This window comes from Indicator indicator, chromosome 17, assembly GCF_027791375.1.
Source record: "Indicator indicator isolate 239-I01 chromosome 17, UM_Iind_1.1, whole genome shotgun sequence".
NCBI lineage: Eukaryota > Metazoa > Chordata > Aves > Piciformes > Indicatoridae > Indicator > Indicator indicator.
The window spans coordinates 23432101-23459279 of NC_072026.1; the positions used below are offsets into that span (position 1 = coordinate 23432101).

Below are 27179 nucleotides of genomic sequence, written 5' to 3' on the forward strand. Positions count from 1 at the left end.
GACATCCCTGAGCAGAACCTGGATCTGTCCTCCCAACACTGCCCTGCACATCTGTATCAACACATGGATGAGGTTCCCCTTTAGTCTCCTCTTCTCCAGGCTCAGGAGCCTCAGCTCCCTCAGCCTGTCCTCAGCAGGGAGATGTTCCGCTCCCTTCAGCATCTGTGCTGGACTCTTTCAAGCAGTTCCCTGAGGTCCTCTTTCAACTGAGGGGCCCAGGACTGGACACAACATCCCAGATGTGGCCTCACCAGGGCAGGAGAGGAGAACCTCTCTCAACCTATTAACCACACCACTTCTAATCCACCCCAGGATGCCTTTGGCCTTCTTGACCACATTGCTGGCTCCCAATGTCTCTACTGGACAGTTTTACACAAAGCAACTCACCAGCTTGGGTCTGAACAGGTGAAACTTTCTTCTGAAACCCACACAGGGACTGCCAGAGATGATTTCTGCAGCCTACAGCCTTCTGTCATCCAGGAGGGAGGAACACAGTCACTACAGCAGCAGTACTCCAGAACTGTGTGTCCCAGGACTGAAACCATGCTCCAGAAGGCTCTGCTGGGGTGGTGAAGACCTCAGATCACCCTCTCCCAGCAGGGGGAAAAGCCCAGCAGAGGACCCAACAGCTGTGAGGCTGCTTGGAACCCTGGAGCAGGCTGCTCAGAGAGTGCTTGTGGAGTCTCCTTCTCTGGAGACTTTCAAACCCCACCTGGATGTCTTCCTGTGTGGCCTGCCCTAGGTGGTCCTGCTCTGGCAGGGGGGGAGTGATGATCTCTGGAGGTCCTTTCTCTACCATTCTGTGACTCTCTGAAGCAAAGCTCCCTAAACCAGCCATGCTGGAGCAGCAGAGTGCCACCACCTGGTGCCAAGTGTCCCTAGGCTCCTTCAGATGCCCTGTGCAATGATGCAAGTGGCTCATTGCCCCCAATGAGCCACTTGCATCATTGCACAGGGCATCTGAAGAGAGCAAGGCAGTGGGCACTGCATGAACTGCAGTGAGGTGCATGAGGACACTGCACCTGAAGAGCCAGAGACATGGCTCCTGCATGGCTTGGGTGGCTCCAGGCCACACTGCCACCCCAACACCTCCTGCTGCACCTCAGCTCTGCCCCTCTGCCTTGAGCACCAGGGTGGCACACAGCCAACCCAAGGCTTTGAAATGTAGCTTCAGTGAGGGTCCAGCATTCCTGAAATGCCAGAGGAAAGCTGGAAAAGGCAGCTGGCAGCCCTCCCTGCAGCCTCAGCCAAGCCTTGCTACAGCAGAGAGATGCATTTGCTGCCCTCCCCCCCACCTTCCACTGAGCTGGAGGGCAGGGGGCTGCCAGGGTAAGTCCTGATGCAAGCTCCTTGGTGCCCCAGCAAGTTGCTGCAGAGCTGGGGGTCTCACAGGGCCAATTGCAATGCAAAGCCAAAGTTCCTTCCTCCTGTGTGCTCCAGCCACAGTGCAGAAAAAGAAGACATCTCAGAGCCATCTCAGGCTGCTTTCAATATAGGCCAATGAAAGCCTCCCCTTCTGCAGGGCACTTAAGCCACCCCACAAAACCCATCTGACAGCTCTGCCAGGGTGATACCAACGTGGTGATTCCCTGCTGAGGCCACACCTGGAATGCTGCATCCAGTTCTGGGCTCCCCAGTTCAAGAGGGACAGGGATCTGCTGGAGAGAGTGCAAGGGAGGGCTCCAAGGATGCTGAAGGGACTGGAGCACTGCCTGGGGAGGAGAGGCTGAGAGCCCTGGGGGTGGTTAGTCTGGAGAGGAGAAGGCTGAGAGGGATCTGATCAATGTCTATCAATAGCTGAGGGGTGGGGGTCAGGAGGGAGGGGACAGGGACAGGCTCTGCTCAGCTGCACCCTGGGATAGGACAAGGGGCAATGGATGGAAACTCCAGCACAGGAGGTTCCACCTCACCATGAGGAGGAACTTCTTCACTGGGAGGGTCCCAGAGCCCTGGAGCAGGCTGCCCAGAGAGGTTGTGGAGTCTCCTTCTCTGGAGCCTTTCCAGCCCCATCTGGATGTGTTCCTGTGTGACCTGTGCTGGATTCTCTGGTCCTGCTCTGGCAGGGGGGTTGGACTCGAGGATCTCCAGAGGTCCCTTCCAACCCCTAACACCCTGTGAACATTGAACAGCAAATGTGCACAGTGCTCCAAGTCCAGCCCATGGTCCCAGAGGGTCCCTGTGCCAAGGGCCTGTCAGTGTTGCAAGAGGAGCATGGTCTGGCTGACACTTCATAAGCAAAGCCCAAAATACTTTGTTTTTTGATGTGTCTTGACACTGGTCAGCAGCACCTCCTCACTGGGGCTCCCTGGCTCTTGCTAGGGAGGTGACACTCTCCATGACAAATGTCACTGTGTAAAACGTGCTGATGTGCAGCCCTGATGAAAACCTACTCTGAACACAACCACCTCAGGAAGATCTGAGCTCTGCTGTGGGGCCAGCACCACTACAGCCCCTTCCTGCTCCTTCCCATCCACCAGCCCTTCCTGCTCCTTCTCATCCAAAAGAATGGAAGTTTGTAGGATAGCCTGGAGGCTCCCTCCCTTCTTACTTCACGAAGTTCAAGACAAAGAGGTTGTGGAAAACTTTGCCTTTTCTCTGACCTGGTGAGGCCACCCCTGGAGTATTGTGTCCAGTTCTGGGCTCCCCAGTTCAAGAGGGACAGGGAACTCCTGGAGGGCCATGAAGATGCTGAGGGGACTGCAGCATCTCTGTGAGGAGGAGAGGCTGAGAGCCCTGGGTTGTATAGCCTGGGGAAGAGCAGCCTGAGAGGGGATCTGATCAATGCTGATCAATAGCGAAAGGCTGGAGGTCATGAGGATGGGGCTGGGCTCTGTTCAGTGGTGCCCAGTGATAGGACAAGGGGTGATGCAGACAAACTGCAACCCAGAAGGTTTCATTTGAACTTAAGGAGAAACTTCTTTGCTGTGAGGTTGCTGGAGCCCTGGAGCAGGCTGCCCAGAGAGGTTGTGGACTCTCCTTCTCTGGGGACTTTCAAAACCCACCTGGACATTGTATTGGACAACCTGCTCTAGACGCACCAGGACCTGATGATCTCAGGAGGTCCCTTCCAGCCCTCACCACTCTGTGATTCTGTGATATTGGCTAAAGCTGAGAGCAAGCAGCAGGCTTAAGAGAGGAAAACTCATGGTCCTCATTTCTGAAATACTCTGGAACTCATTGTGGCCACCCAAGGACCCTCTGCACTTGCCTACTGCCCTGGCATTGGCTACAAAGCCAGGTGAGATGTGCTACAAAGCCTCCCTCCTTCGGGACTCCATCACCTCAGCTGCCAGAACTCACCCAACCCTTCAGGAACTGAAGAGGTTACTGCTGGGGGGGGGATTTTCTTTGTTCCAACCACAGAATCTCACAGAATTTTTTTTTCTCTCTTGCTTCCCATTGTGCTCTACCTGTTTATGATCTGTATGATTAAAACAAACCACAGGACACTGGCAAACAGCAGGGAAATCAGAGACTTCCTAGCTGGCAAAGAGGAGAATCTGGCAAGGTGCTAAAAAGACATGGATTTGGGATTCGTATAAAGAGAACAAGAGTTCCATGGGTGATGGAGGTTAATGCATGAGTGCGGCTTGAGGAAATCTGGAGGTGGGAGCAGCTGGGAGCACCACTTAATGGGCTTACAAGTTTTGCTGGGGGGCAGAAGTGGCTGTCCCCCTGTTCAGAACAGCTTGGAAGCAGAACACACTGCTGTAAGCAGATTATTCAGCTCTCAGAAGCCAGGTTTTTAATAGGCTTTTAGTATTAAACCTTGCAAACCCCTGACTCTAGAGATGAGGCTCAAATCACCTTTGAGACTCAGATGTCTAAGTGCCACGGAGACAAAGATGAGTTGAAAAGCAGAGAATTGTATCACAGAACCTCAGAATGGTTTGGGTTGGAAAGGACCTTAAAGCTCATCCAGTTCCAAACCCCCCTGCCATGGGCAGGGACACCTCCCACCAGCCCAGGTGGCTCAAGGCCTCATCCAGCCTGGCCTTGAACACCTCCAGGGAGGGGACATCCACAACCTCCCTGGGCAACCTGTGCCAGTGTCTCCTCACCCTCACTCTAAAGAACTTCTTCCTCATCTCCAGTCTCAATCTCTCCTCTCCCAGCTCACAGCCATTGTCTCTCATCCTATCACTCCCAGCCCTTGTCCAAAGTCCCTCCCCAGCTCTCCTGGAGCCCTCTTCAGCTACTGGAAGTCTGCTCTGATGTCCCCCTGAAGCCTTCTCTTCTCCAGGATGAACAAACCCAACTCCCTCAGCCTGGCCCCATAGGGAGGTTCTTCAGCTCTCTGATCATCTTCATGGCCCCCTCTGGACCCTCTCCAACAGTTCCAGGTCTTGATGCTGGTCAGCAGCACCTCCTCACTGGGGCTCCCTGGCTCTTGCTAGGGAGGTGACACTTTCCATGACAAATGTCACAGTGAATAATGTGCTGCTGTGCAGCCCTTGCTGAAAAACCAACTCTGAACACAACCACCTCAGGAAGATCCTAATGATCTGAGCTCTGCTGTGGGGCTAAGCACAACTACAGACTAGAACACCAGAGCTGGAGGCAGTGCTGCAGGTGGGGTCTGAGCAGAGCAGAGGGGCAGAATCCCCTCCCTGTGCTGCTGCTCTCCCTGCTCTGGATGCAGCTCAGCACTCAGCTGCCTGCTGGGCTGCCAGGGACCACTGCTGGCTCCTGGGGAGTTTGTCACCAACTGACACCCCCAAATCCTTCTCCAGACTGCTCTTGAGCCACTCCTCACTCAGCCTGGATTTGTGCTTGGGATTTCCTCAACCCAGGTGTAGGAGCTTACAGCTGGCCTTGATGAACTTCCTGAGGTTGGCTTATGCCCACCTCTCAAGCCTGCACAAGTCCCTCTGGATGCCATCTCTTCCCACCAGGATGTCAACTGGGTCACACAGCCTGGTGTCATGCACAAACTTGCTGAGTGTGCAACATCTCACCACTCACCTGGATTCAGGTGAAGTCTTTAAATGGGCTAATCATTCTCAGGACCTTAGTGATTAAAACTACTCTGCTTTTTCTTTACCTTGGATGAAGGAAGGGACAACAGAGGCTGGACAACAGCTTTTCACCACCCAACACCACCAGTGTGAGGATATGTGAGGAGATGAAGTGTGAAGACAGAGGCAAGGAAGGGCACAATGACAACCCTCACTGAAACCTCTGCAGGTTGAAGCTGTTTCACATCCACCCTGCCAACATGTCCAGCTCTGCCACTTCAGGGATGTGCCTGCCAGTTAACTGAGCCCAGGAAAGCTGCCAAGAGGTGCCAGGGATGCACTGAGACAGAGGAAGGTCCAGCAGCTCTGGTCCCCAGCTGCCACAAACACCCAAGCACCGTGACCCTTCAACAAGCTCTTCACAAGCAGTGGAGTGTGTGGTGTGTGGCTGTTGCTGTGAAGGTTTGTGGCATCCCATAAAAGCCCAGGATGCTTTGGCACACTTCTTAAAGTGTGAAAAGCAGTAATGTGTTGTCTTTGGGTTGTTTTGGTTTTTTTTTTAAGCACTCCCACTTCAGCTCTTCAACCATGCAGCAAAAGACTCAAGCACTGCTCTGTGTGCTCAGAAAAATCACGCAATGGCCTGAGGGGGAAGGGACCTCCAAAGCTCATCCAGTCACAGAATCCCAGAATCGACCAAGCTGGAAAAGACCTCAGAGATCATCAAGTACAACCTATTACCTAACACCTCCTGACAACTAAACCATGGCTCCAAGTGTCACATCCAAACTTTTTTTGAACACCACCAGGGATGGTGACTCCACCACCTCCCTGGGCAGCACATCCCAATGGCCAATTACTCTTTCTGGGAAGAATTTCTTCCTCACATCCAGCCCAAACCTCCTCTGGTGCAGCTTGAGACTGTGTCCTCTTGTTCTGCTGGTTGCCTGGGAGAAGAGACCAAACCCCTCCTGGCTACAACCTCCCTTTAGGGAGTTGTAGACAGCAATGAGGTCTGCCCTGAGCCTCCTCTTCTCCAGGCTGAACACCCCCAGCTCCCTCAGCCTCTCCTCACAGGGCTGAGCTCCAGACCTCTGCCCAGCTTTGTTGCCCTTCTCTGGACACCTTCAAGTCTCTCAATGTCCTTCTTGAATTGATGAGCCCAGAACTGGACACAGCACTCAAGGTGTGGCCTAACCAGTGCTGAGCACAGGGCAGGATGACTTCCCTGCTCCTGCTGCCCACACTATTGCTGCTGCAGGCCAGGATGCCATCGGTCTTCTTGGCCACCTGGGAGATCAGGTTGCACAGGAACACATCCAGGTGGGCTTGGAGTCTCTCCAGAGAAGGAGACTCCACAATACCTCTGGGCAGCCTGCTCCATGGTTCTGGCACCCTCAAAGTAAAGATTTCCCTGGGGAGCACCAAACACATTGCTTGGGCAGCTCCTTCATAGAACCACAGAAACACACAATGGTGGAGGTTGGAAAGGACCTCTGGAGACAATCAAGTCCAACCCCATGCTAAAGCAGAAAAACCCACAGCAGGCTGCACAGGAACATGTCCAGGTGGGTTCTGAAAGTCTCCAGAGAAGAAAACTCCACAACCTCTCTGGGCAGCCTGCTCCAGGGCTCCAGCACCCTCACAGCAAAGAATTTTCTCCTTAAGTTCAAGTGAAACCTCCTGGGTTCCAGATTGTGTCCATTTTTCCTCTTGTCCTCTCACTGGGCACCACTGAAAAGAGCCCAGCCCCATCCTCTGCACCCCCACCCCTTAGATATTTATATGCAGCTGTAAGATGCCACCTCAGTCTTCTCCAGGCTGAAGAGCTCCAGGTCTTCCACCCTCACCTCCTAATGGAGATGCTCCAGTTCTCTAATCATCTTCCTGGCCCTCTGCTGGACTCTCTCCATAGACATGGATGGAAACATGACATCCAACCATTGCTCTCCCCAGTCTTCACCTCATGCTGCCAAGATCTCAGCAGCTTGAGCAGCTGCTTTCTACTCCATCCCTATGGTAAGGCACAGGAATCACTTTTGAGCCCTAGCTGAAACTCCTCAGGGACGTGGGTGGTCGTAGGTCTCACTATAGATGTCCCAGAAACTTGAAAGGGTCTCAGGGAGTACTCATACTCAGGACAATCCTGTTCCAAGGTGAAACCACACCCAGCAGGCTAAGTGCAAGGCATGAGTGTCACCTCCTGCTCAGCTTGCTGAACCTGCAGCCAGGAAAATGTGATTTGCCCAAGCAAATCACCAACTGCATCCATCTGGAGCCAGAAGGAAGGATCTGGAGGTGCTGGAAGGTGTCCAGAGAAGAGCCACAAGGATGAGCAGAGCGCTGGAGCTGCTCTGCTCTGAAGACAGACTGAGAGAGTTGGGGTTGTGCAGTCTGGAGAAGAGAAGGCTCCCAGGAGACCTTCTTGTGGCCTTCCAGGATCTGAAGGGGGCTACAAGAAAGCTGGGGAGGGACTTCTTAGGGTGTCAGGGAGTGATAGGACTGGGGGGGGAATGGAGCAAAACTAGAAATGGGGAGATTCAGATTGGATGTTAGGAAGAAGTTGTTCCCCATGAGGGTGGTGAGAGCCTGGCAGAGGTTGCCCAGGGAGGTGGTGGAAGCCTCATCCCTGGAGGTTTTTGCAGCCAGGCTGGATGTGGCTGTGAGCAACCTGCTGTAGTGTGAGGTGTCCTTGCCCATGGCAGGGGGGTTGGAACTGGCTGAGCCTTGAGCTCCCTTCCAGCCCTGACAATTCTATGCCCTAGAGGAGCAGAAGCATCTCTTTGGCAGCTGTAACATGTGGGGGCCAGCTGATGAGGGCAGCATTCTGAAATTAACAAAAGATACTGAAAAACTCACCAAGTTGCTTACAGAATGTAGCAGGATGGAGTTTGATGACCCACAAGTGCACATCACTCCAGCAGGAAAAGTGCTACAGCAACCCCAGAAACAGCTCCAGTACTTAAGGCACGTTCTCAGAGCAGCCTGCAAAAGAGCTCCTCTGTGGTGAGAAGCTGCTTGGCTCCCTCTTGGGGAAAACACTTGAAATAAAAAGTGGTGGCTTGAGAACTCCACCACCATCCTCCTAAATGCTCCTGAATTGCAGGAATCCTCCCAGGCTCTCTGAAGGAGATGCCACTGGAAAGTCCAGGCATGTGAAGCTCTCAGATTTGGCTCCACGTGAAGCAATGCAGTTGGCTTTAGAGAGCATTTTAACTGCACAGAATCACAGAGTGGGTTGGGTTGGAAGGGACATTAAAGATCAGCCAGTCCCAAGCCCCCTGCCATGGGCAGGGACACCTCCCACCAGCCCAGGTTTCCTAAGGCCTCATCCAGCCTGGCCTTGAACACCTCCAGGGAGGAGGCAGCCACAGCCTCCCTGGGCAACCTGTGCCAGTGTCTCCCAAGCCTCACTGGAAAGAATTTCCTCCTCATCTCCAGGCTCAATCTCCCCTCTTCCAACTCAAAGCCATTGTCCCTTGTCCTGGCACTCCCAGCCCTTCTCAAAAGTCCCTCCCCAGCTCTCCTGGAGCCCCCTTCAGGTATTAGAAGGCTGCTCTAAGCTCCCCCTGGAGCCTTCTCTTCTCTAGGCTGAACAGCCCCAACTCCCTCAGCCTGTCCCCAAAGGAGAGATGCTCCAACCCTCTGATCATCTTTGTGGCTTCCTCTGGACCTCTCCAGAGTAGGCTGGAAAAAAAACTTTAAGCTCAGTGAAGTCCAACCATTATCTAACTACCAAGTCTGGTGCTAAACCATGTACCTCAGCACCATCATTTGAACCATTCTGCAAACAGATCCTGGGAAAAGAAATTGTGGTGAAACTGAGAGGTCCAGGTGAGTGTTTAGATTTCATGATCTCAAAAGACTCTTCTAAAAGCCAGCAGGGCCAGGGAGGTGATTTTCCCCCTCTGCTCTACTCTGGTGAGACCCCACCTGGAGTACTGTGTCTACTTCGGGAGCCTCTATTACAGGAAAGATCTGGAGGTGCTAGAAGGTGTCCAGAGAAGGGCCATGAGGATGAGCAGAGGGCTGGAGGTTGAAGTAGGTGACCTTTAAAGGTCCCTTCCAACCCAAACCATTCTATGATGTGCTACTCTGCTACACACCATGCTGATTAACAGCATTCAGGGCCATGAGGATGAGCAGAGGGCTGGAGCTGCTCTGCTATGGAGACAGACTGAGAGAGTTGGGGTTGTGCAGGCTGGAGAGGAGAAGGCTTTGAGAAGACTTTATTGTGGCCTTCCAGGATCTGAAGGGAGCTACAAGAAAGCTGGGGAGAGACTTTTGAGGGTGTCAGGGAGTGGTAGGACTGGGGGGAACAGAGCAAAAATAGAAATGGGGAGATTCAGATTGGATGTTAGGAAGAAGTTGTTCCCCATGAGGGTGGTGAGAGACTGGCACAGGTTGCCCAGGGAACAGTTGTCCAGAGAGGTGGTGGAAGCCTCATCCCTGGAGGTTTTTGCAGCCAGGCTGGATGTGGCTGTGAGCAACCTGCTGTAGTGTGAGGTGTCCCTGCCCATGGCAGGGGGGTTGGAATTGGCTGATCCTTGAGGTCCCTCCCAACCCTGACAATTCTCTGATTCTAACCTCCACAGTTCTATGATTCTAATCTGCAAACAACTCTGAACTTAAATTTTCAGGAGGGCCTGGACTCAGCCCCTTCATCTTGCCATGGTGTCAGCAGGATCTGTGTTCCAGAGAGCTGTGGCTCCACTCAAACAAGATCTCCCCCTAGGTCCATCCCTGCCAACCTGCTACATCTCTAGCACTGTTTAAGAAGTTCCAATGAGCAGTCAGTGAGACAAGACTGAAAGAAATCTTTCTCTCTTTTTTTTTTTTCCCCAACTGAACTTACTTAGGCACGGAACCTCCAGATCTTCTAGAAATTACTATGGAGCAAGGCTACATTTTTCCTTAGGCAGGGTAAGGTCATTTTATTCAGCCTTGATCTTAGATGCTTCAGCAATTTTCTTTTATTTTCCTCTTTTTTTTTCTCCCCCAGATATAGTCTGATGCTATTTTGGTCTTTTCAGTGTTTCAGGTCAGTATTGCAAGCCCAGGCTAATTACCACCCGAGGTGACTGATCAAGAAGTCATAATTAATAGCTCAACATTTCCCCACTGACTGGTTTGGTTTCTCTTTCCTCCCTTATGCAAACTACTTCCTAGCAAAGGATGCTTTGCAAAGCAGGGTGATTAGAGGAGATTTATGTAGAATTATAAGAAACATTTCCAAGTTCTATTTCCACATTCCTCAACGTTCCCAAGGGGCACTTTTTTGCAAGGAAAAAACTGTTTCTATTAACCCTTCCTCACCCTTCAAGCTATGAATCCTCCTATTTGCCCATCCTCATTAACCTCACAGTTACCACCAGGACATCTTCAGAAGTGGGCAGGGAAAAGCTGCCAGGCCATGAGCTGGGCCCTGCTATAAATCACAGAACTTTTCAGATCATCCAGTCCAACCATTCTCTATCTCTGCCAAGGCTGGTGCTAAACCATGGCCCTCAGCACCACATCTCTGCCTCTTTCAAACACCTCCAGGGACGGAGGTTCAGCAACCTCTCTGGGCAGCCTGTGCCAGGCCTTGAGAACCCTTTCAGTGAAGAAGTTTCTTCTAACATTCAACCTAAACCTCCCCTGGTGCAACTTGAGGCCACTTCCTCTCATCCTCTTATCTCCATCTAGAGATGCCCATCCAGGGCTCACTGTTGGGAGATGGTCAGATTGGCAGTGGTGGCATCACTGGAGCTCAGTGGTCTTGACCTCCTCCAGCACAGAGCTATGGTCAAGGAGAAAGCCAGCAAGGGGGGAATCTTCCTTGTCACTCCTTGGCTAGGATAGGGGCTGCCAGCCCTGTTGTTCTGCTATCACTGCACAGAGAAGCACAGAATCAACCAGGGTGGAAGAGACCTCCAAGATCAGCAAGTCCAACTGATCACCCAACCCTATCCAATCAACTAGACCATGGCACTGAGTACCTCATCCAGGCTTTGCTTAAACACCTCTAGGGACCCCACCCCCTCCCTGGGCAGCCCATTCCAATGGCCAATCTCTCTTTCTGGGAAGAACTTCTTTGTAAGATCAAGCCTAAGATCCCAGACAGGTTGGAGACATCCCCACCCCAACCCAGTGCCTGGTGGCCATGCCCACAGTACCCCTGGCACTGTGGTGGCAGCCTCCCCACAGAAGCACAGCTACCCTGAGCTGCTGCTGCTCCTCTCTCTGCCTCACCACTCCCAACCCACCCTGACCACCAGAACCGGTCATGGCTGGAGGCTTTTCACAGCAGAGCACAGAAAACTCAGAGGAGGGCAGCACACAACCACTTCTCCTCTCTGTGCAGCCTTTGCACGTCCATCTGAGCTGCAGCAGGGCTCTGCAAAAGCTTCCTCAGGGAAAGGAAGGAGCAGTGCCCTGGGCAGGGAACAGGCCTGTGCCTGGGTGACAACAGCACAGCAGTGCTGGGCTGAGGGAGGGGCAGGGAGATGTCATTCACCTCTCCACGACTTCTTGTCCGTTCCAGCAGAGAGAGTCATTCTGAACAGCAGAGCTGTGGCTGCAGATGTGCTCTGGCAAGCTGCTGTAAAAACTGCTGTGGGACTTCAGCTTCCTAATAAGTTCTCTGGAAGAGAGAGGAGCAAAAAAAAGAAAAAAAAAGGTGCATTTAAACCAGGGAAGGGAGTCACACAAACACCACAAGAAAGCAGCTGGGTGCAGCCCATGAGGCTTATCTCTGACCTCAGGTAGCAGTTTGCATCAATCCTTGACTGATATTATTCAGTCAAGGGCTGAATCCATATTTCTCAGGGCAGCCCTGCCTGTGAGAGGAGAGCTGCTGTGACAGAAGAGCTGCTGGGGTAGCAGAGCTTTGGCCCAGCCATGCAGCACCCATTAAAGCCAGACACACTTTGAGTCCTCACTGCACCTAAGGAAAGGTGCTGCTGGCTCAGGCCATGCAGACATGGGGTGCACCTCAGCAGCTGCCAGCAGTCCTCTCCACTTTGCAGAAGGCTTGGGAGGCCCTTGAGGAAAGGACAGCCTGGTCACTCTGCCTGACACAGAATCATAGAATTGTCAGGGTTGGAAGGGACCTCAAGGATCATCCAATTCCACTCCCCCTGCCATGGCCAGGGACACCTCACACTGGAGCAGTGGTGGCACCTCCATCCTCCATGCCCTGCCAGCACCTAGCTTAGGCAGGCTTGGGTGCAGAGGGGTGCCCAGCTCCCTCCATCCCCCTTTGCTTGGGGACCTCGTGGGGCTCCATCTCCAGACGAAACCTCCAGCTGCCAGCTGGGGGCAGGCGAAGCACAGAGAAGCTACCCCAGTAGCAGCCAAGGTAGAGGCACTGCTATGCTCTGCCTCTCTGCTAACCAGGAGCAGGGTTCTGCCCTGATCAGTCTGCCAGCCCCGTGCAGGCAGAGCCAGGGAGGCCCAGGGCCACCCAAATCCTCCCTCAGTTCACCACAACACAGCCTGCTAGGACAGCACAAGCACCAACCTGACCATCACTGTCCCTGCCAATAAACAAGGGTTACCATGGGGAGTCAAAGCCCCTCCAAAGGGTGGGAGCTCAGCCCCCAGCCTCCCTGGCACAAATTGGAGGAGTGCTTCAGACATTCACCTCCTGTATGAACCACCTCCTGTGGCCATCTCCATGAACCACCTCCTATGGCCATCTCCTGCATGAACCACCTCCTGTGGCCATCTCCATGAACCACCTCCTGTGGCCATCTCCATGAACCACCTCCTATGGCCATCTCCATGAACCACCTCCTATGGCCATCTCCATGAACCACCTCCTATGGCCATCTCCTGCATGAACCACCTCCTATGGCCATCTCCTGCATGAACCACCTCCTGTGGCCATCTCCATGAACCACCTCCTATGGCCATCTCCATGAACCACCTCCTATGGCCATCTCCTGCATGAACCACCTCCTATGGCCATCTCCTGCATGAACCACCTCCTGTGGCCATCTCCATGAACCACCTCCTATGGCCATCTCCATGAACCACCTCCTATGGCCATCTCCTGCATGAACCACCTCCTGTGGCCATCTCCATGAACCACCTCCTGTGGCCATCTCCATGAACCACCTCCTATGGCCATCTCCATGAACCACCTCCTATGGCCATCTCCATGAACCACCTCCTATGGCCATCTCCTGCATGAACCACCTCCTATGGCCATCTCCTGCATGAACCACCTCCTGTGGCCATCTCCTGCATGAACCACCTCCTGTGGCCATCTCCATGAACCACCTCCTATGGCCATCTCCATGAACCACCTCCTGTGGCCATCTCCATGAACCACCTCCTGTGGCCATCTCCATGAACCACCTCCTGTGGCCATCTCCATGAACCACCTCCTGTGGCCATCTCCTGCATGAACCACCTCCTGTGGCCATCTCCATGAACCACCTCCTATGGCCATCTCCATGAACCACCTCCTATGGCCATCTCCATGAACCACCTCCTATGGCCATCTCCTGCATGAACCACCTCCTATGGCCATCTCCATGAACCACCTCCTATGGCCATCTCCTGCATGAACCACCTCCTATGGCCATCTCCTGCATGAACCACCTCCTATGGCCATCTCCATGAACCACCTCCTATGGCCATCTCCATGAAACACCTCCTGTGGCCACCTCCATGAACCACCTCCTGTGGCCATCTCCATGAACCACCTCCTATGGCCATCTCCTGCATGAACCACCTCCTGTGGCCATCTGCTGCATGAACCACCTCCTATGACCATCTCCTGCATGAACCACCTCCTATGGCCATCTCCTGCATGAACCACCTCCTGTGGCCATCTCCTGCATGAACCACCTCCTGTGGCCATCTCCTGCATGAACCACCTCCTATGGCCATCTCCTGCATGAACCACCTCCTGTGGCCATCTCCTGCATGAACCACCTCCTGTGGCCATCTCCTGCATGAACCACCTCCTGTGGCCATCTCCATGAACCACCTCCTGTGGCCATCTCCATGAACCACCTCCTGTGGCCATGTCCTGCATGAACCACTTCCTACGGCCATCTCCTGCATGAACCACCTCCTGTGGCCATCTCCATGAACCACCTCCTGTGGCCATCTCCTGCATGAACCACCTCCTGTGGCCATCTGCATGAACCACCTCCTGTGGCCATCTGCATGAACCACCTCCTGTGGCCATCTGCATGAACCACCTCCTGTGGCCATCTGCATGAACCACCTCCTGTGGCCATCTGCATGAACCACCTCCTGTGGCCATCTGCATGAACCACCTCCTGTGGCCATCTGCATGAACCACCTCCTGTGGCCATCTCCATGAACCACCTCCTGTGGCCATCTCCATGAACCACCTCCTGTGGCCATCTCCATGAACCACCTCCTGTGGCCATCTCCTGCATGAACCACCTCCTATGGACATCACCTGCATGAACCACCTCCTGTGGCCATCTGCATGAACCACCTCCTGTGGCCATCTCCATGAACCACCTCCTGTGGCCATCTCCATGAAACACCTCCTATGGCCATCTCCATGAACCACCTCCTGTGGCCATCTCCATGAAACACCTCCTATGGCCGTCTCCTGCATGAACCACCTCCTATGACCATCTCCTGCATGAACCACCTCCTGTGGCCATCTGCTGCATGAACCACCTCCTTGTGGCCATCTGCTGCATGAACCTCCTCCTGTGGCCATCTGCTGCATGAACCACCTCCTGTGGCCATCTCCATGAACCACCTCCTATGGCCATCTGCTGCATGAACCACCTCCTGTGGCCATCTCCATGAACCACCTCCTATGGCCATCTCCTGCATGAACCACCTCCTGGGGCCATCTGCATGAACCATCTCCTATGGCCATCTCCTGCATGAACCACCTCCTATGGCCATCTCCTGCATGAACCACCTCCTGTGGCCATCTCCATGAACCACCTCCTATGGCCATCTGCTGCATGAACCACCTCCTGTGGCCATCTCCTGCATGAACCACCTCCTATGGCCATCTCCTGCATGAACCACCTCCTATGGCCATCTCCTGCATGAACCACCTCCTTGTACAAAGCACCTCCTATGGTCATCACCTGCAGTGGGCTTATGGTGGAGCAGGAGGCCCAACCAAGTCCATTTTGAAAGCCAAAAGGAGGTGAGACCTCAGTCTTCAGTTACTCCAAACCCTGAGCAGGAAAATCCTTATGCTGCCAATCACACTTAGGTCCTGACCTCCTAGGAACTGCCTTGCTCTCTGTTCCACAGCTCCCCGTAGTGCTGGGAAGAACAGATGTAAGGAAACTTCTGTGGGGAGTAGAACTCCTCACCAGGCTGAGAAGAAATAGGAGAAACTCTTCCTCCTTTGTGAGCTATGAGCTCACAGAATTCATCACAGCAGACTTCACTAGACCTGACAGTCCTCAAAGGACATCTGGTGCCCCCAGCAAGAGAAGTTCATGGAACTGTTGGAGAAGGTCCAAAGGAGGTGCCATGAAGATGATCAGAGGGCTCGAGCATGTCTCCTGTGTGGATAGGCTGAGAGAGTTGGGGCTGTTCAGCATGGAGAAGAAAAGGCTCCAGGGAGACCTCAGAGCAGCCTTCCAGTACCTGAAGGGGCTCCAGGAGAGCTGGGGAGGGACTTTGGACAAGGGCTGGGAGTGACAGGATGAGGGACAATGGCTTTGAGCTGGGAGAGGGGAGATTGAGACTGGAGATGAAGAAGAAATTCTTTAGAGTGAGGGTGGGGAGACACTGGCACAGGTTGCCCAGGGAGGCTGTGGATGTCCCCTCCCTGGAGGTGTTCAAGGCCAGGTAGAATGAGGCTGGTGGGAGGTGTCCTTGCCCATGGCAGGGGGTTGGAACTGTGTGACCTTTGAGGTCCCTTCCAACCTGATACATTCTATGAGTCACTCTTGCAGCCCATCCCACTCAGCCTGAGCATTCTCACCTTCTCCTGCTGGACAAAGTTTCTTCTTGCTGGATGGGAGCCACTTTTAGGACTTTCCTGTCAACAAAGAAGTCTTCAGGGTACTGAGCGGAGCGGTGCTGCCTCTGCTGAGCCTGGCCACACAACCTGCTGAGCTGGGAGACACAAACACAGCAGCATGAGCAAGTCTTCAGCACGGAGAACACAAGGTCCTGGGGAGACCTAAAGAGCTGCATTTCAATACCTGAAGGGGACCTACAGGAAGGTTGGAGAGGGACTGTTCAGAAGGGCCTGTGGGGATAGGACAAGGGACAATGGTTTGGAACTGGAGCAGGGGAGATGTAGGTTGGAACATCAGTGCTGTGTCTGCCTCTGGAGTCCTCAACACAGGAAGGACATAGAGCTGCTGGAGCAGGTCCAGAGGAGGCCACAAAGATGATCAGAGGGCTGCAGAATCTCCCCTGTGGGGACAGGCTGGGAGAGTTGGGGCTGTTACACAGTACCAACAGCATCACAGTGCATTAGAGGCTGGAAGGGACCTCCAGAGATCATTGAGTCCAACCCCCCCTGCCAGAGCAGGGTCACCCAGGGTGGTTCACACAGGACTGCTGCTCAGCCTGGAGAAGAGAAGGCTCTGGGAGACCTTAGAGCAGCATTTCAATACCTGAAGGGGACCTACAGGAAGGCTGGGGAGGGACTGTTCAGAAGGGCCTGTGGGGATAGGATGAGGAGCAATGGTTTGAAACTGGAGCAGGGGAAGTGTAGGTTGGAAATCAGGAGGAAGTTGTGCACAGTGAGAGTGGTGGAATACTACAACAGGTTACCCAGAGATGTGGTGGAGGTCCCATGCCTGGAGATGTTCATGGTCAAATTTCATGAAGCCCTGAGCACCCTGATCTAGTTGGAGATGCCCCTGCTGACTGCAGGGGGGTTGGACCAGATGACTGTTGAGGGTCCCTGCACACCCCATGCCCTCTGTGATTCTGGTAGGACCAGGAACACTGTGGGGAAAGAGCCAGGATGCAGACTGGCACCTGCACATGAGCTGTCTGCTATCCTGTTCTCCTCACCTCTCCTACAGCTCACACCAGCACCAGAAAGCAAACTGCTGCCCTAAGGATGCAGTCTTGCTCTTGTGTGAAAACCCACCCTGTGAGAGGGAAGGCAGGAAACTTCAGGTGAGGTTTTTGGCCACCAAAGCATGCCTGTGGCTATCAAAGTCCCTGAGCTGCAGGGCTGAACAGCAAATCTCCCTGCACTACACTGAATGCAGGCTGGCAGGGGGCACTCAAGATGTTCCCTGCTCCTGCCCTGATGAAAGCAGTGGCATAGAATCAGGGAGTCATCAAGTGTAGGAAAAGCACTCTAAGGGCATCAAGTCCAACCAGCAACCTGACACCACTCAAAGTGCCATGGCCACATGGGTTTTGAACACCTCCAGGGATGGGGACTCCACCACCTCCCTGGGCAGCCTCTTCCAAAGCTTGAGCACTCTTGCAGCAAAGACAGTTTTGCCTACAATCCATCCTAAACCTCCCCTGGTGCAACCTGAGGCCATTTCCTCTTATTCTATCACTTGTTACTAGGGAAAGGAGACCAACCCCCACCTCACTCCAACCTCCTTTCAGGGAGCTGTAGAGAGCAATGAGGTCTCCCTTCAGCCTCCTCTTCTCCACAGTAAACATCCCTGAGCTGCTCCTCCCCTGCCCTGCTCTCCAGACCCTTCCCCAACTTTGTTGCCCTTCTCTGGACCTGCTCCAGTACCTCAATGTCCTTGGTGTGAGGGACCCAAAACTGCAGACAGGACTCCAGTTGTGACCTCACCAGTGCTGAGCACAGGGGGACAATCCCTGCCCTGCTCCTGCTGGCCACACCATTGCTGTTCCAGCCCAGGCTGCTGCTGGCCTTCTTGGCCACCTGGGCACACCCTGGCTCATTTTCAGCTGGCTGGTGACCAACACCCCCAGGCTTTTCTTTGCTGCACACCCTTCCAGCCACTCTGCCCCAAGCCTGGAGCCCTCCTGGGGTTGTTGTGACCCAAGTGCAGGACCCAGCCCTTGGCTCCATTAAACCTCATACAACAGACCTTGGCAGGTTGATCCAGCCTGGCGAGATCAAACAATCCTGTAGAATAGCACAGGGTGGTCCAAAAGGTGAGCTCCCCAGCAGCAGTGGTGCCTATGGAGGATGCTTGTCCCTTGGTGATCTCCCAGAAAAAGAAACAGCTGCAAATTTACCCACAGCAGGCACTGCAGTGGTGGCTGTGGTCCTGCTGGCTGTCTTGGGACACTGGCTGCATGGGAGAGCTTTAATGAGGCATTTGGAATCCCTTCTCCTGCTGCTGAAGCCTGTTACTGAATTATCTGTATGCTAATGAGCTAATTTGTGTCATTAACAGAGCTGTGTTAATCAAGACCTCCCATGGTATGACTGGGCTGGAGCCACAGTGCTTCCTGCATCTTGGGTCCTGATTTTTTTGAATTAGTGATGATGTGCATGATCCTCATCCCTGGCCACCTGCAGAGCAGCCCAGGCAGATCCTGAGCTGCCTCAGGATACACAACCAAACTGAGGCCACACCTTGAATCCTGGGCTCAGTTTTGTGCCCCTCACTTCAAGAAGGAAATTGAGGGGCTGGAGTGTGTCCAGAGAAGGGCAGCAGAGCTGGGGAAGGGTCTGGAGAACAGGGTTGGGGAGGAGCAGCTGAGGGAGCTGGGGGTGTTTAGTGTGGAGAAGAGGAGGCTGAGGGGAGACCTCATTGCTCTCTACAGCTCCCTGAAAGGAGGCTGCAGTGAGGTAGGGGTCACTCTGTTCTCCCAGCTAAGTGATAACACGAGAGAAAATGGCCTCAAATTGTGCCAGAGGAGGTTTAGGTTGGAGATTAGGAAAAATGTCTTTGCTGCAAGAGTGGTCAGGGATTAGAACAGGCTGCCCAGGGAGGTGGTGGAGTCCCCATCCCTGGAGGTGTTCAAGAAATGTGCAGACATGGCACCTGGGGGGATGGTTTAGTGGCCGTGGTGGCATTGAGTTGATGGTTGGACTTGATGGCCTTAGAGTTCTTTTCCAACATTGATTCCATCACTCATCCATGCTGGGATGTGAAGGGAGCTCCATCAGGTGCCAGGACCACAAAGGCACCACAAAAACCCAGGGAGGTTGTGGAGTCTCCTTCTCTGGAGGCTTTCAAGCCCCATCTGGATGTGTTCCTGTGTGACCTGGGCTGGATTCTATGGTCCTGCTCTGGCAGGTTTGGACTCAATCTACAGAGGTCCCTTCCAACCCCTAACATCCTGTGACCTAATACCAACTCTTCCTTTTCTTAAGCCTCATCCCACCACCCACATCCAGGCCTGGGAGCAGCCACATACCCATAAAACACCTGTCCCTTGCAGCACCTCCCAGAATGGCATCACAGAACCACCTCATTAGTCTTCACAGCACACTGAAGCAAGGCAGCCAGCTCCAGCTCCCAGCCAGCTGCACCCCAGGGGCCAAACTCACCCCTGCAGCCCACAGGCTACAAGCATCTGATGTGCAAAGAGAAGAGATTAATCCTGTCCTATTACACCCTGCATCTGGGTGAGCAAATAAATTAGGCATGTCAGCCCCTCTCATTAGCAGCAGCAGCACAGGTTGTTTGCTCAGGCTGCCACAGCATGAAGAAGGAAAGTGGCATGGAGTGCACCCTCAGCAAGTCTGCTGATGACACCAAGCTGTGTGGTGCAGCAGACAGGCTGGAGGGAAGGGATCCATCCAGAGGGACCTGGACAGGCTGCAGAGCTGGGCACAAGCCAACCTCAGGAGGTTCAACAAGACCAAGTGCGAGGTCCTGCATCTGGGTCAAGGCAATCCCAAGCACAAATCCAGGCTGGGCAGTGACTGGCTGGAGAGCAGCCCTGAGGAGAGGGACTTGGGGGTGCTGGGGGATGAGAAGCTCAACAGGAGCTGTCAATGTGCACTTGCAGCCCAGAAAGCCAACCAGATCCTGGGCTGCAGCAAGAGAAGTGTGGCCAGCAGGTCAAGGGAGGTGATTCTCCCTCTCTGCTCCACTCTGCTGAGACCCCACCTGGAGCACTGTGTCCAGTTCTGGAGCTTAGATGATCCTTGTGGTCCCTTCCAACCCTGACTGATTCCATGATTCCATGATTCTAAAAAGAAACCTCCTGGGAGCTGGGCAGGGGGAAGAGCTGCTGCCACTGGTCCCTTCTGCACCTGCAGTTCCTCCTGCTCGAGTGGCTCCTCCTGTAGCTGCCTGGGGAGAAGTTTCTGCAGCATGGAATCATAGAATGGTCCAGGCCAGAAGGGACCTCCAAAGGTCATTCAGCCCAACCTCTCTGCAGTCAGATCAGGTTGCCCAGGGCATCCTACCTGGGATTTTCTTCTCTGCCCTCCTTTGTCTGTGTTTCCTCTCCACCTTGCTAAAGCCAATTCTCACAGAAGAATATATCATAGAATCATAGAATGACAGAATGGTAAGGGCTGGGAGGAACTCCAGAGATCAACTCCAACTCCACTGCTAAAGCAGGGTCAGCCAGGGCAGGTCACACAGGGACACATCCAAATGGGTCTTGAAAGTCTCCAGGGAAGGAGGCTCCACAACCTCTCTGGGCATCCTGCTCCAGGGCTTCAAGCACCCTCACAGTGAAAAGGTTTCTCCTCATGTTGAGATGGAACCTCCTGTGTTCTAGCTGGTACCCAAAGCAGAGGAGAGGAGCTGAAAGAGGTGGGATTCCCTACACTGCCCTTTGGTGGTGTTGACTCCCTTTGGCCCTCCCCAGCTCTGAGCAAAGCTCCCCCTTTCCTCTCCAAAGCCTCTCTTTCAGCTGCCAAAGTCTATTGAACCCTGAAAGAAGAGCAAGTCCAGGATGAAGGCTTTTTTCCCCAAGGATGCTGACATGTGCTGAATAGGAGGGGAGGGTCTGAGTGACAGCCCAAACAATGGCACCACCCCACAGCATGATCCCAGCACCAAAGCTGCCTTGCCTCCCACCCAGCCCTGAAGCTACTGCAGCTCCTCTGCTCCCACCTCCTGCTCAGCTGCATCCTCACAGCCCCACACTGTGTCTCTGGGTAGCATCACAGAATCCTTTTGGTTGCAAAAAGCTTTTAAGACCATCAAGTCCAATTGTCCCAAAGACTCCTCCTCCCAGGGATGAAAACACAAACCAGGGTCGTGGTGGCCCTGCCATGGGACAGCAGATGAAATCTTTACGGGTAGAAGGTGGAAAGTCTGAGCAGTGCATCTTAAGTTTTTGCTTATTTGTTTAGAGAATCACAGAATCCTAGGGGTTGGAAGGGACCTTAAAGATCATCCAGTTCCAACCCCCCTGCCATGGGCAGGGACACCTCCCACCAGCCCAGCTTGCTCAAGGCCTCATCCAACCTGGCCTGGAATATCTCCAGGGAGGGGAAATCCACAGCCTCCCTGGGCAACCTGTGCCAGTGTCTCCCCATCCTCACTCTAAAGAATTTCTTACTCATCTCCAGGCTCAATCTCCCCTCTCCCAGCTCAAAGCCATTGTCCCTCACCCAGCCCTTGTCAAAAGTCCCTCCCCAGCTCTCCTGGAGCCCCCTTCAGGTACTGGAAGGCTGCTCTAAGATGTCCCTGGAGCCTTCTCTTTTCCATGCTGAACAGCCCCAACTCTCCCAGCCTGTGCCCACAGGGGAGGTGCTGCAGCTCTCTGATATCACCTCTTCTGGACCCTCTCCATCAGGTCCATGTCCTGCTTGTGTTGAGGGCTCCAGAGCTGGATGCAGTGCTGCAGGTAGGGTCTCACCAGAGCACACAGTATCAAGCATCAACCACAACATCTAGCTACCTCTTCCCACAGTGACACACATGTGAAATTCTAAGCAGATGACCAGAATGAAACCATCACCTTGGATTCAACACACTATCAGCAGGGTCACAAATATACACCAGACCTTATCTAAAGCATATTCAGAGCAAGAGGCATTCAGTTTCTTCTTTCATGTCACACACACAGGAGCAGAGCAGGCTGAAGATGGAAACATCAGGCCATGAAGATAAAAGGAGTAAATTTAAAGTAGTGTGGGGTTTAGGCAACAAGGGGTTGGGTTTGTTTTTAAGAGAATCTGCCAGGCAGAGAGCTGCCACAAGGCCAAGCAAATCACAGAATCATAGAATGATAGGGATAGGAAGGGTCCTCTAGAGATCATCCAGTCCAACCTCCCTGCCAAACCAGGAGCACCTAGGGCAGGTCACACAGGAACACATCCAGGTGGGTTTGGAAAGTCTCCAGAGAAGGAGACTCCACCACCTCTCTGGGCAGCCTGTTGCAGTGTTCTGTCACCCTCACAGTCAAAAAGTTTCTCTTCATGTTGAGGTGGAACCTCCTGTGTTCCAACTTGCACTCACTGTTCCTTGTCCTATCACTGAGCACCACCACAAAGAGCCTAGCACCTTCCTTTTGCCACCCACCCCTCAGATCTTTGTAGGCATTCCTAAGGTCCCCAAAGCCCTGAACTTCTACAAGCTGCAACAGCCAAAGCAAAAGCCTCCCAGCCCCAGCTCATTAACAAGCTGCCTAATTACCCCATTTCATTACCCTCCTTCATAAAAAGTGTGACCCAGGCCACCAGGGGAACACTTTGCCTCTTGCCAGCCACTGCTCACTGCCCCATTTAGTTATTCCAGCTGCAGGGAATGACTGTGCCCAGTGGTGGGGCAGAGCTCCTGGGGACCCCAGGGCTCTCCAGCTGTCCATGGGCTCTGTGCCAGATGGAAAGCAGCTGGCTCCTGCCACCTCTGGGAGCCAAATGCTGTGTAATGGCTCAGCTTTAGAGGCAACATTGATGTGAGAGGAGCATGGGGACCAAGCTGATGAAGTAGCACTCTCAGCCTGCTTTAATGCTTCCCCATTTGAGGCAAGAGGTGGCAGAGGACTGCAGGGAACCTGCTCCTGGCAGTGTGGAAATGATGCAGCTGCACTCTGAGCAGCCAGGGACTGGATCCACCACCATGGATGCTTACAGCCAGGCCAGCTGCAAGGGTGTAAAGCTTCAGCACTGGTTCACATGGGTGCCTGCAGGCCAACAGAAACTGAAGACCACCCAGCTAGGATTCAATCATATCACAGAAGGTTCATAGAATCATTAAGGCTGGAGAAGACCTCTAAGATCATCAAGTCTGACCAGCAACCCAACACCACCATGGCTGCTAAAGCATGCCCCAAAGTGCCACATCTCCATGTTTCTGGACACCTCCAGGGATGGGGACTCCACCACCTCCCTGGGCAGCCTGTTCCAATCTCTGATCACCCTTACAGAGGAGATCTTTTTCCTTATGTGCAACCTAAACCTCCTCTGAGGCAGCTAGAGGCCATTTCCTCTCATCACTTGTTACTAGGGAGAAGAGACCAACCCCCACCTCACTCCAACCTCCTTTTAGGGAGCTGTAGAGAGGGAGAAGGTCTCCCCTCAGCCTCCTCTTCTTCTCCTAACTAAGGAAGCACAATTCCCTCAGCCACTTCCCACAGACTTGTGACCACAGCCTGGGGGCAGCTGTGGGCACCTCTCCCCTGGCCACAGCAGGGTGGCATCACTCAGAGCACCAGGACCACTGAGGAATTCACTCTGCTGCCTAGGCATGAGGCAGGGTGACCACAGGAGCCAAACCCCTCTCACCTTGCACATCAGCAAGCAAATCTGGGGGGGAAAGATTGAAAAGCAGCACACGTGTGACCCTCAGCACCAGCCCCAGCATCCACCTGAGGAGTAAGAGCATTTTCAAGGTAATTTTCTAGGAAATTTTCAGAAGAAAAGCTAATCAGCTTCTCTTTGGAAGAGAAGAGAGTGCATTAGGGCACTCCTGAATACCTGCTGCTCCTGCTGCTTCTCATTCAGCCCATGAGCTCCACCACTCTGAAGGAGAGTTTGCTCTCTTTGACCTCTGCTTCAACTTTGCATGGAGTTTCCATCTGTCTTCTCTGTGAACTCTTCTGCTTGCAGATTCATTCTCCAGGAAGACACAGCAATTTTTTTTTTCTTTTTTTTTTTTTTCCCCCTCAAGGGGATGGCCTCATTTTTGAAGATTTCCTCCTGCAATCTTCTCTGGCTCTCTGGAGTTCACCTGTGTCATTTTCTACCTAATTCCCAAGATTCCTGGGGGAGAAGCTGCCCATTGAATTGAAAAGTGATTAACTGCTGTAATTGATTGAAACACAGCCTCTCAAAGGGTGGTTGGCTGTGGTACTGCACAGGAGAGACCACCACAGACCTCAAGGAAACGTGCTGCTGCCTTCTGAGGAACTAACTGGTGCCCACTAAACCCAGAGCAGCGTTCAGCAATGCAACACAGCTTGACCAGTAAGGGTGAAAAAGCCTCAGTGACACAACCACCTGCACTGGTGCTTCAAAAAAGGGTAAGAAGGAAGAACCAGGGAACTCCAGGCCAGGCAGTCTCACCTCTGTGCCTGGTAAGATCATGGAGCAGATCCTCCTGGAGGCACTACTGAGACAGAAGAATAATGAAGAGGTGATTGGGTACAGTCAGCATGGGTTTACCAAGGGCAAATCCTGCCTGCCTGGTGGCCTTCTATGACAAGGTCCCAACATTAATAGATGAGGGGAGAGCAACTGATGTCATTGACCTGGACCTGAGCAAAGCCTTCCACACGGTCCTGCACCACATCCTGGTCTCCAAACTGGTGACACATGGGTTTGATGGGTGGAGCACAAGATGGATAAAAAACTGGCTTGATGGTGCACCCAAAGAGTGGCTGTCAATGGCTCCATGTCCCAGTGGAGGTCAGGGACAAGTGGAGTCCCTTAGGGCTCAGTCCTGGGACCAGTCTTGTTCAACATCTTTGTTGGTGCCATGGACAGAGGCATTGAGTGCACCCTCAGCAGGTTTGCTGATGACACCAAGCTGTGTGGTGCTGCTGACAGCTGGAGGGAAGGGATCCATCCAGAGGGACCTGGACAGGCTGCAGAGCTGAGCACAAGCCAACCTCAGGAGGTTCAACAAGACCAAGGGCAAGGTCCTGCAGCTGGGTCGAGGCAATCCCAAGCACAAATCCAGGCTGGGCAGGGACTGGCTGGAGAGCAGCCCTGAGGAGAGGGACTTGGGGGTGCTGGGGGATGAGAAGCTCAACGTGAGCTGTCAGTGAGCACTTGCAGCCCAGAGAGCCAAGCAGAGCCTGGGCTGCATCAGGAGAAGTGTGGCCAGCAGGGCCAGGGAGGGGATTCTCCCCCTCTGCTCAGCTCTGCTGAGACCCCACCTGGAGTACTGCATCCAGTTCTGGAGCCTCTATTACAAGAGGGATATGGACATGCTGGAAGGTGTCCAGAGAAGGGCCACCAGGATGAGCAGAGGGCTGGAGCTGCTCTGCTATGGAGACAGACTGAGAGAGTTGGGGCAGTTCAGTCTGGAGAAGAGAAGGCTCTGAGGTGACCTTCTTGTGGCCTTCCAGTGTCTGAAGGGGTTACAAGAAAGCTGGGGAGGGACTTTTGAGGGTGTCAGGGAGGGATAGGACTGGGGGGAATGGAGCAAAAATAGAAGTGGGGAGATTCAGATTGGATGATAGGAAGAAGTTGTTCCCCATGAGGGTGGTGGGACACTGGCAGAGGTTGCCCAGGGAGGTGGTGGAAGCCTCATCCCTGGAGGTTTTTGCAGCCAGGCTGGATGTGGCTGTGAGCAACCTGCTGTGGTGTGAGGTGTCCCTGCCCATGGCAGGGGGGTTGGAACTGGCTGAGCCTTGAGGTCCCTTCCAAGCCTGACAATTCAATGATTCTAAAGAACACATCTGTGCCCTGCTTATCTCCAGAGCCACCAGCAAGCCTGAATGCATCTCCTCAGGTGCTGCTCCAGAAATCAGCTTAATTAAATTCTAAAGGGCTTAAAACCAAAAAAGTATACATTGCAGTGATGGGAGATAGAGCATAAACTTTCCAACACTGGTGGCACCAAGCCCATTCAGCACTTCCACAGGTGTAATAAAAATGCTAATGTATGTAAATGTTTAGGTCTGTGCTCAACGTTTTGTTGTGTTAATTTCCCCAGGGCTTTAGTGACTGATTTAAATCTGCCACACTCCCCCAGCCACAGCATTGCCACCTACTGCAGCCACCCTCCAATCAATGCTGACCAAGAGAATCATGAATGCTTTGGGTTGGAAGAGACCTTAAAGATCATCTAGTTTCAACCCCCCTGCCATGTGCAGAGACACCTTTCCCTAGCCCAGCTTGCTCAAGGTGTCATCCTACCTGGTCTTAAACACTCTCAGGAATTAGGCATCCAAACTCCCTGGGCAACCTCTTCCAGTGTCTCACCACCCTCACTGAAAAGAATTTCTTCCTCATCTCCAGTCTCAATCTGCCCTCCTCAAGTTTAAATTCATTCCCTCTCATCCTGTCACTCCCAGTCCTCATTCAAAGTCCCTCCTCAGCTCTCCTGGAGCCCCCTGTGGGTACTGTAAGGCTGCTCTATAAGTCTCCCTGGAGCCAGCTCTCTCAGCCTGTCCCCACAGCCCTCTGATCATCTTGGTGGCCTCTTCTGGACCCTCTCCAGCAGCTCCAGGTCCTTCTTGTGCTGACAGCCCCAGCAGTGGAGGCAGTGCTGCAGGTGGGGTCAGAGCAGAGCAGAGGGGCAGAATCCCTTCCCTGTGCTGCTGCTCTCCCTGCTCTGGATGCAGCTCAGCACTCAGCTGCCTGCTGGGCTGCCAGTGACCATTGCTGGCTCCAAGGGAGTTTGTCACCAACTGACACCCCCAAGGCCTTCTCCTCCAGGCTGCTCTCAAGCCAAACATCATCCAGCCTGGATTTGTGCTTGGGATTGCTTCATCCCAGGTGTAGGGAGCTAACAGTTGGCTCTGATGAACTTCCTGAGGTTGGCTTATGCCTACCTCTCAAGCCTGCCCAAGTCCCTTTGGATGCCATCCCTGCCCTCCAGCATGCCAGGTGGGTCACACAGCCTGGTGTCATGCACAAACTTGCTGAGTGTGCAACATCTCACCACCCACCTGAATTCAGGTGAAGTCTTTAAATGGGCTAATCATTCTCAGGACCTTAGTGATTAACATCACTCTGTTTTTTCTTTACCTTGGATAAAGAAAGGGACAACAGAGGCTGGACAACAGCTTCTCACCACCCAGGACCACCAGTGTGAGGATATGTGAGAGGGTGGGGGTGCCCTCAGGTGTCCACTGTCCATATCACTGACCAAGATGTTGAACAGCAGTCAAGAAACACCCAGCTGGGACAAACACTCTTCTTAGAGGCTTGTAATCATTGCATACATTTTGTCAGGAAGAGGGGAAAGAGACAACTCCCTGCTCTTCACA

The 27179-nt window shown here is 53.3% G+C and overlaps 1 protein-coding gene across 1 annotated transcript in view; it reads right to left on the reverse strand.

Annotated features, from left to right (window-relative positions):
- GPC3 (glypican 3) overlaps positions 1-27179 on the reverse strand; it is a 244994-nt gene that overhangs the window by 86224 nt on the left and 131591 nt on the right. Inside the window, exons 4-5 of the mRNA XM_054388590.1 lie at positions 15898-16031; positions 11458-11583 (exon numbers count right to left, since the gene is read on the reverse strand). Coding sequence (XP_054244565.1) covers positions 11458-11583; positions 15898-16031 — 260 coding nt within the window. The remainder of the gene's footprint in view (positions 1-11457; positions 11584-15897; positions 16032-27179) is intronic.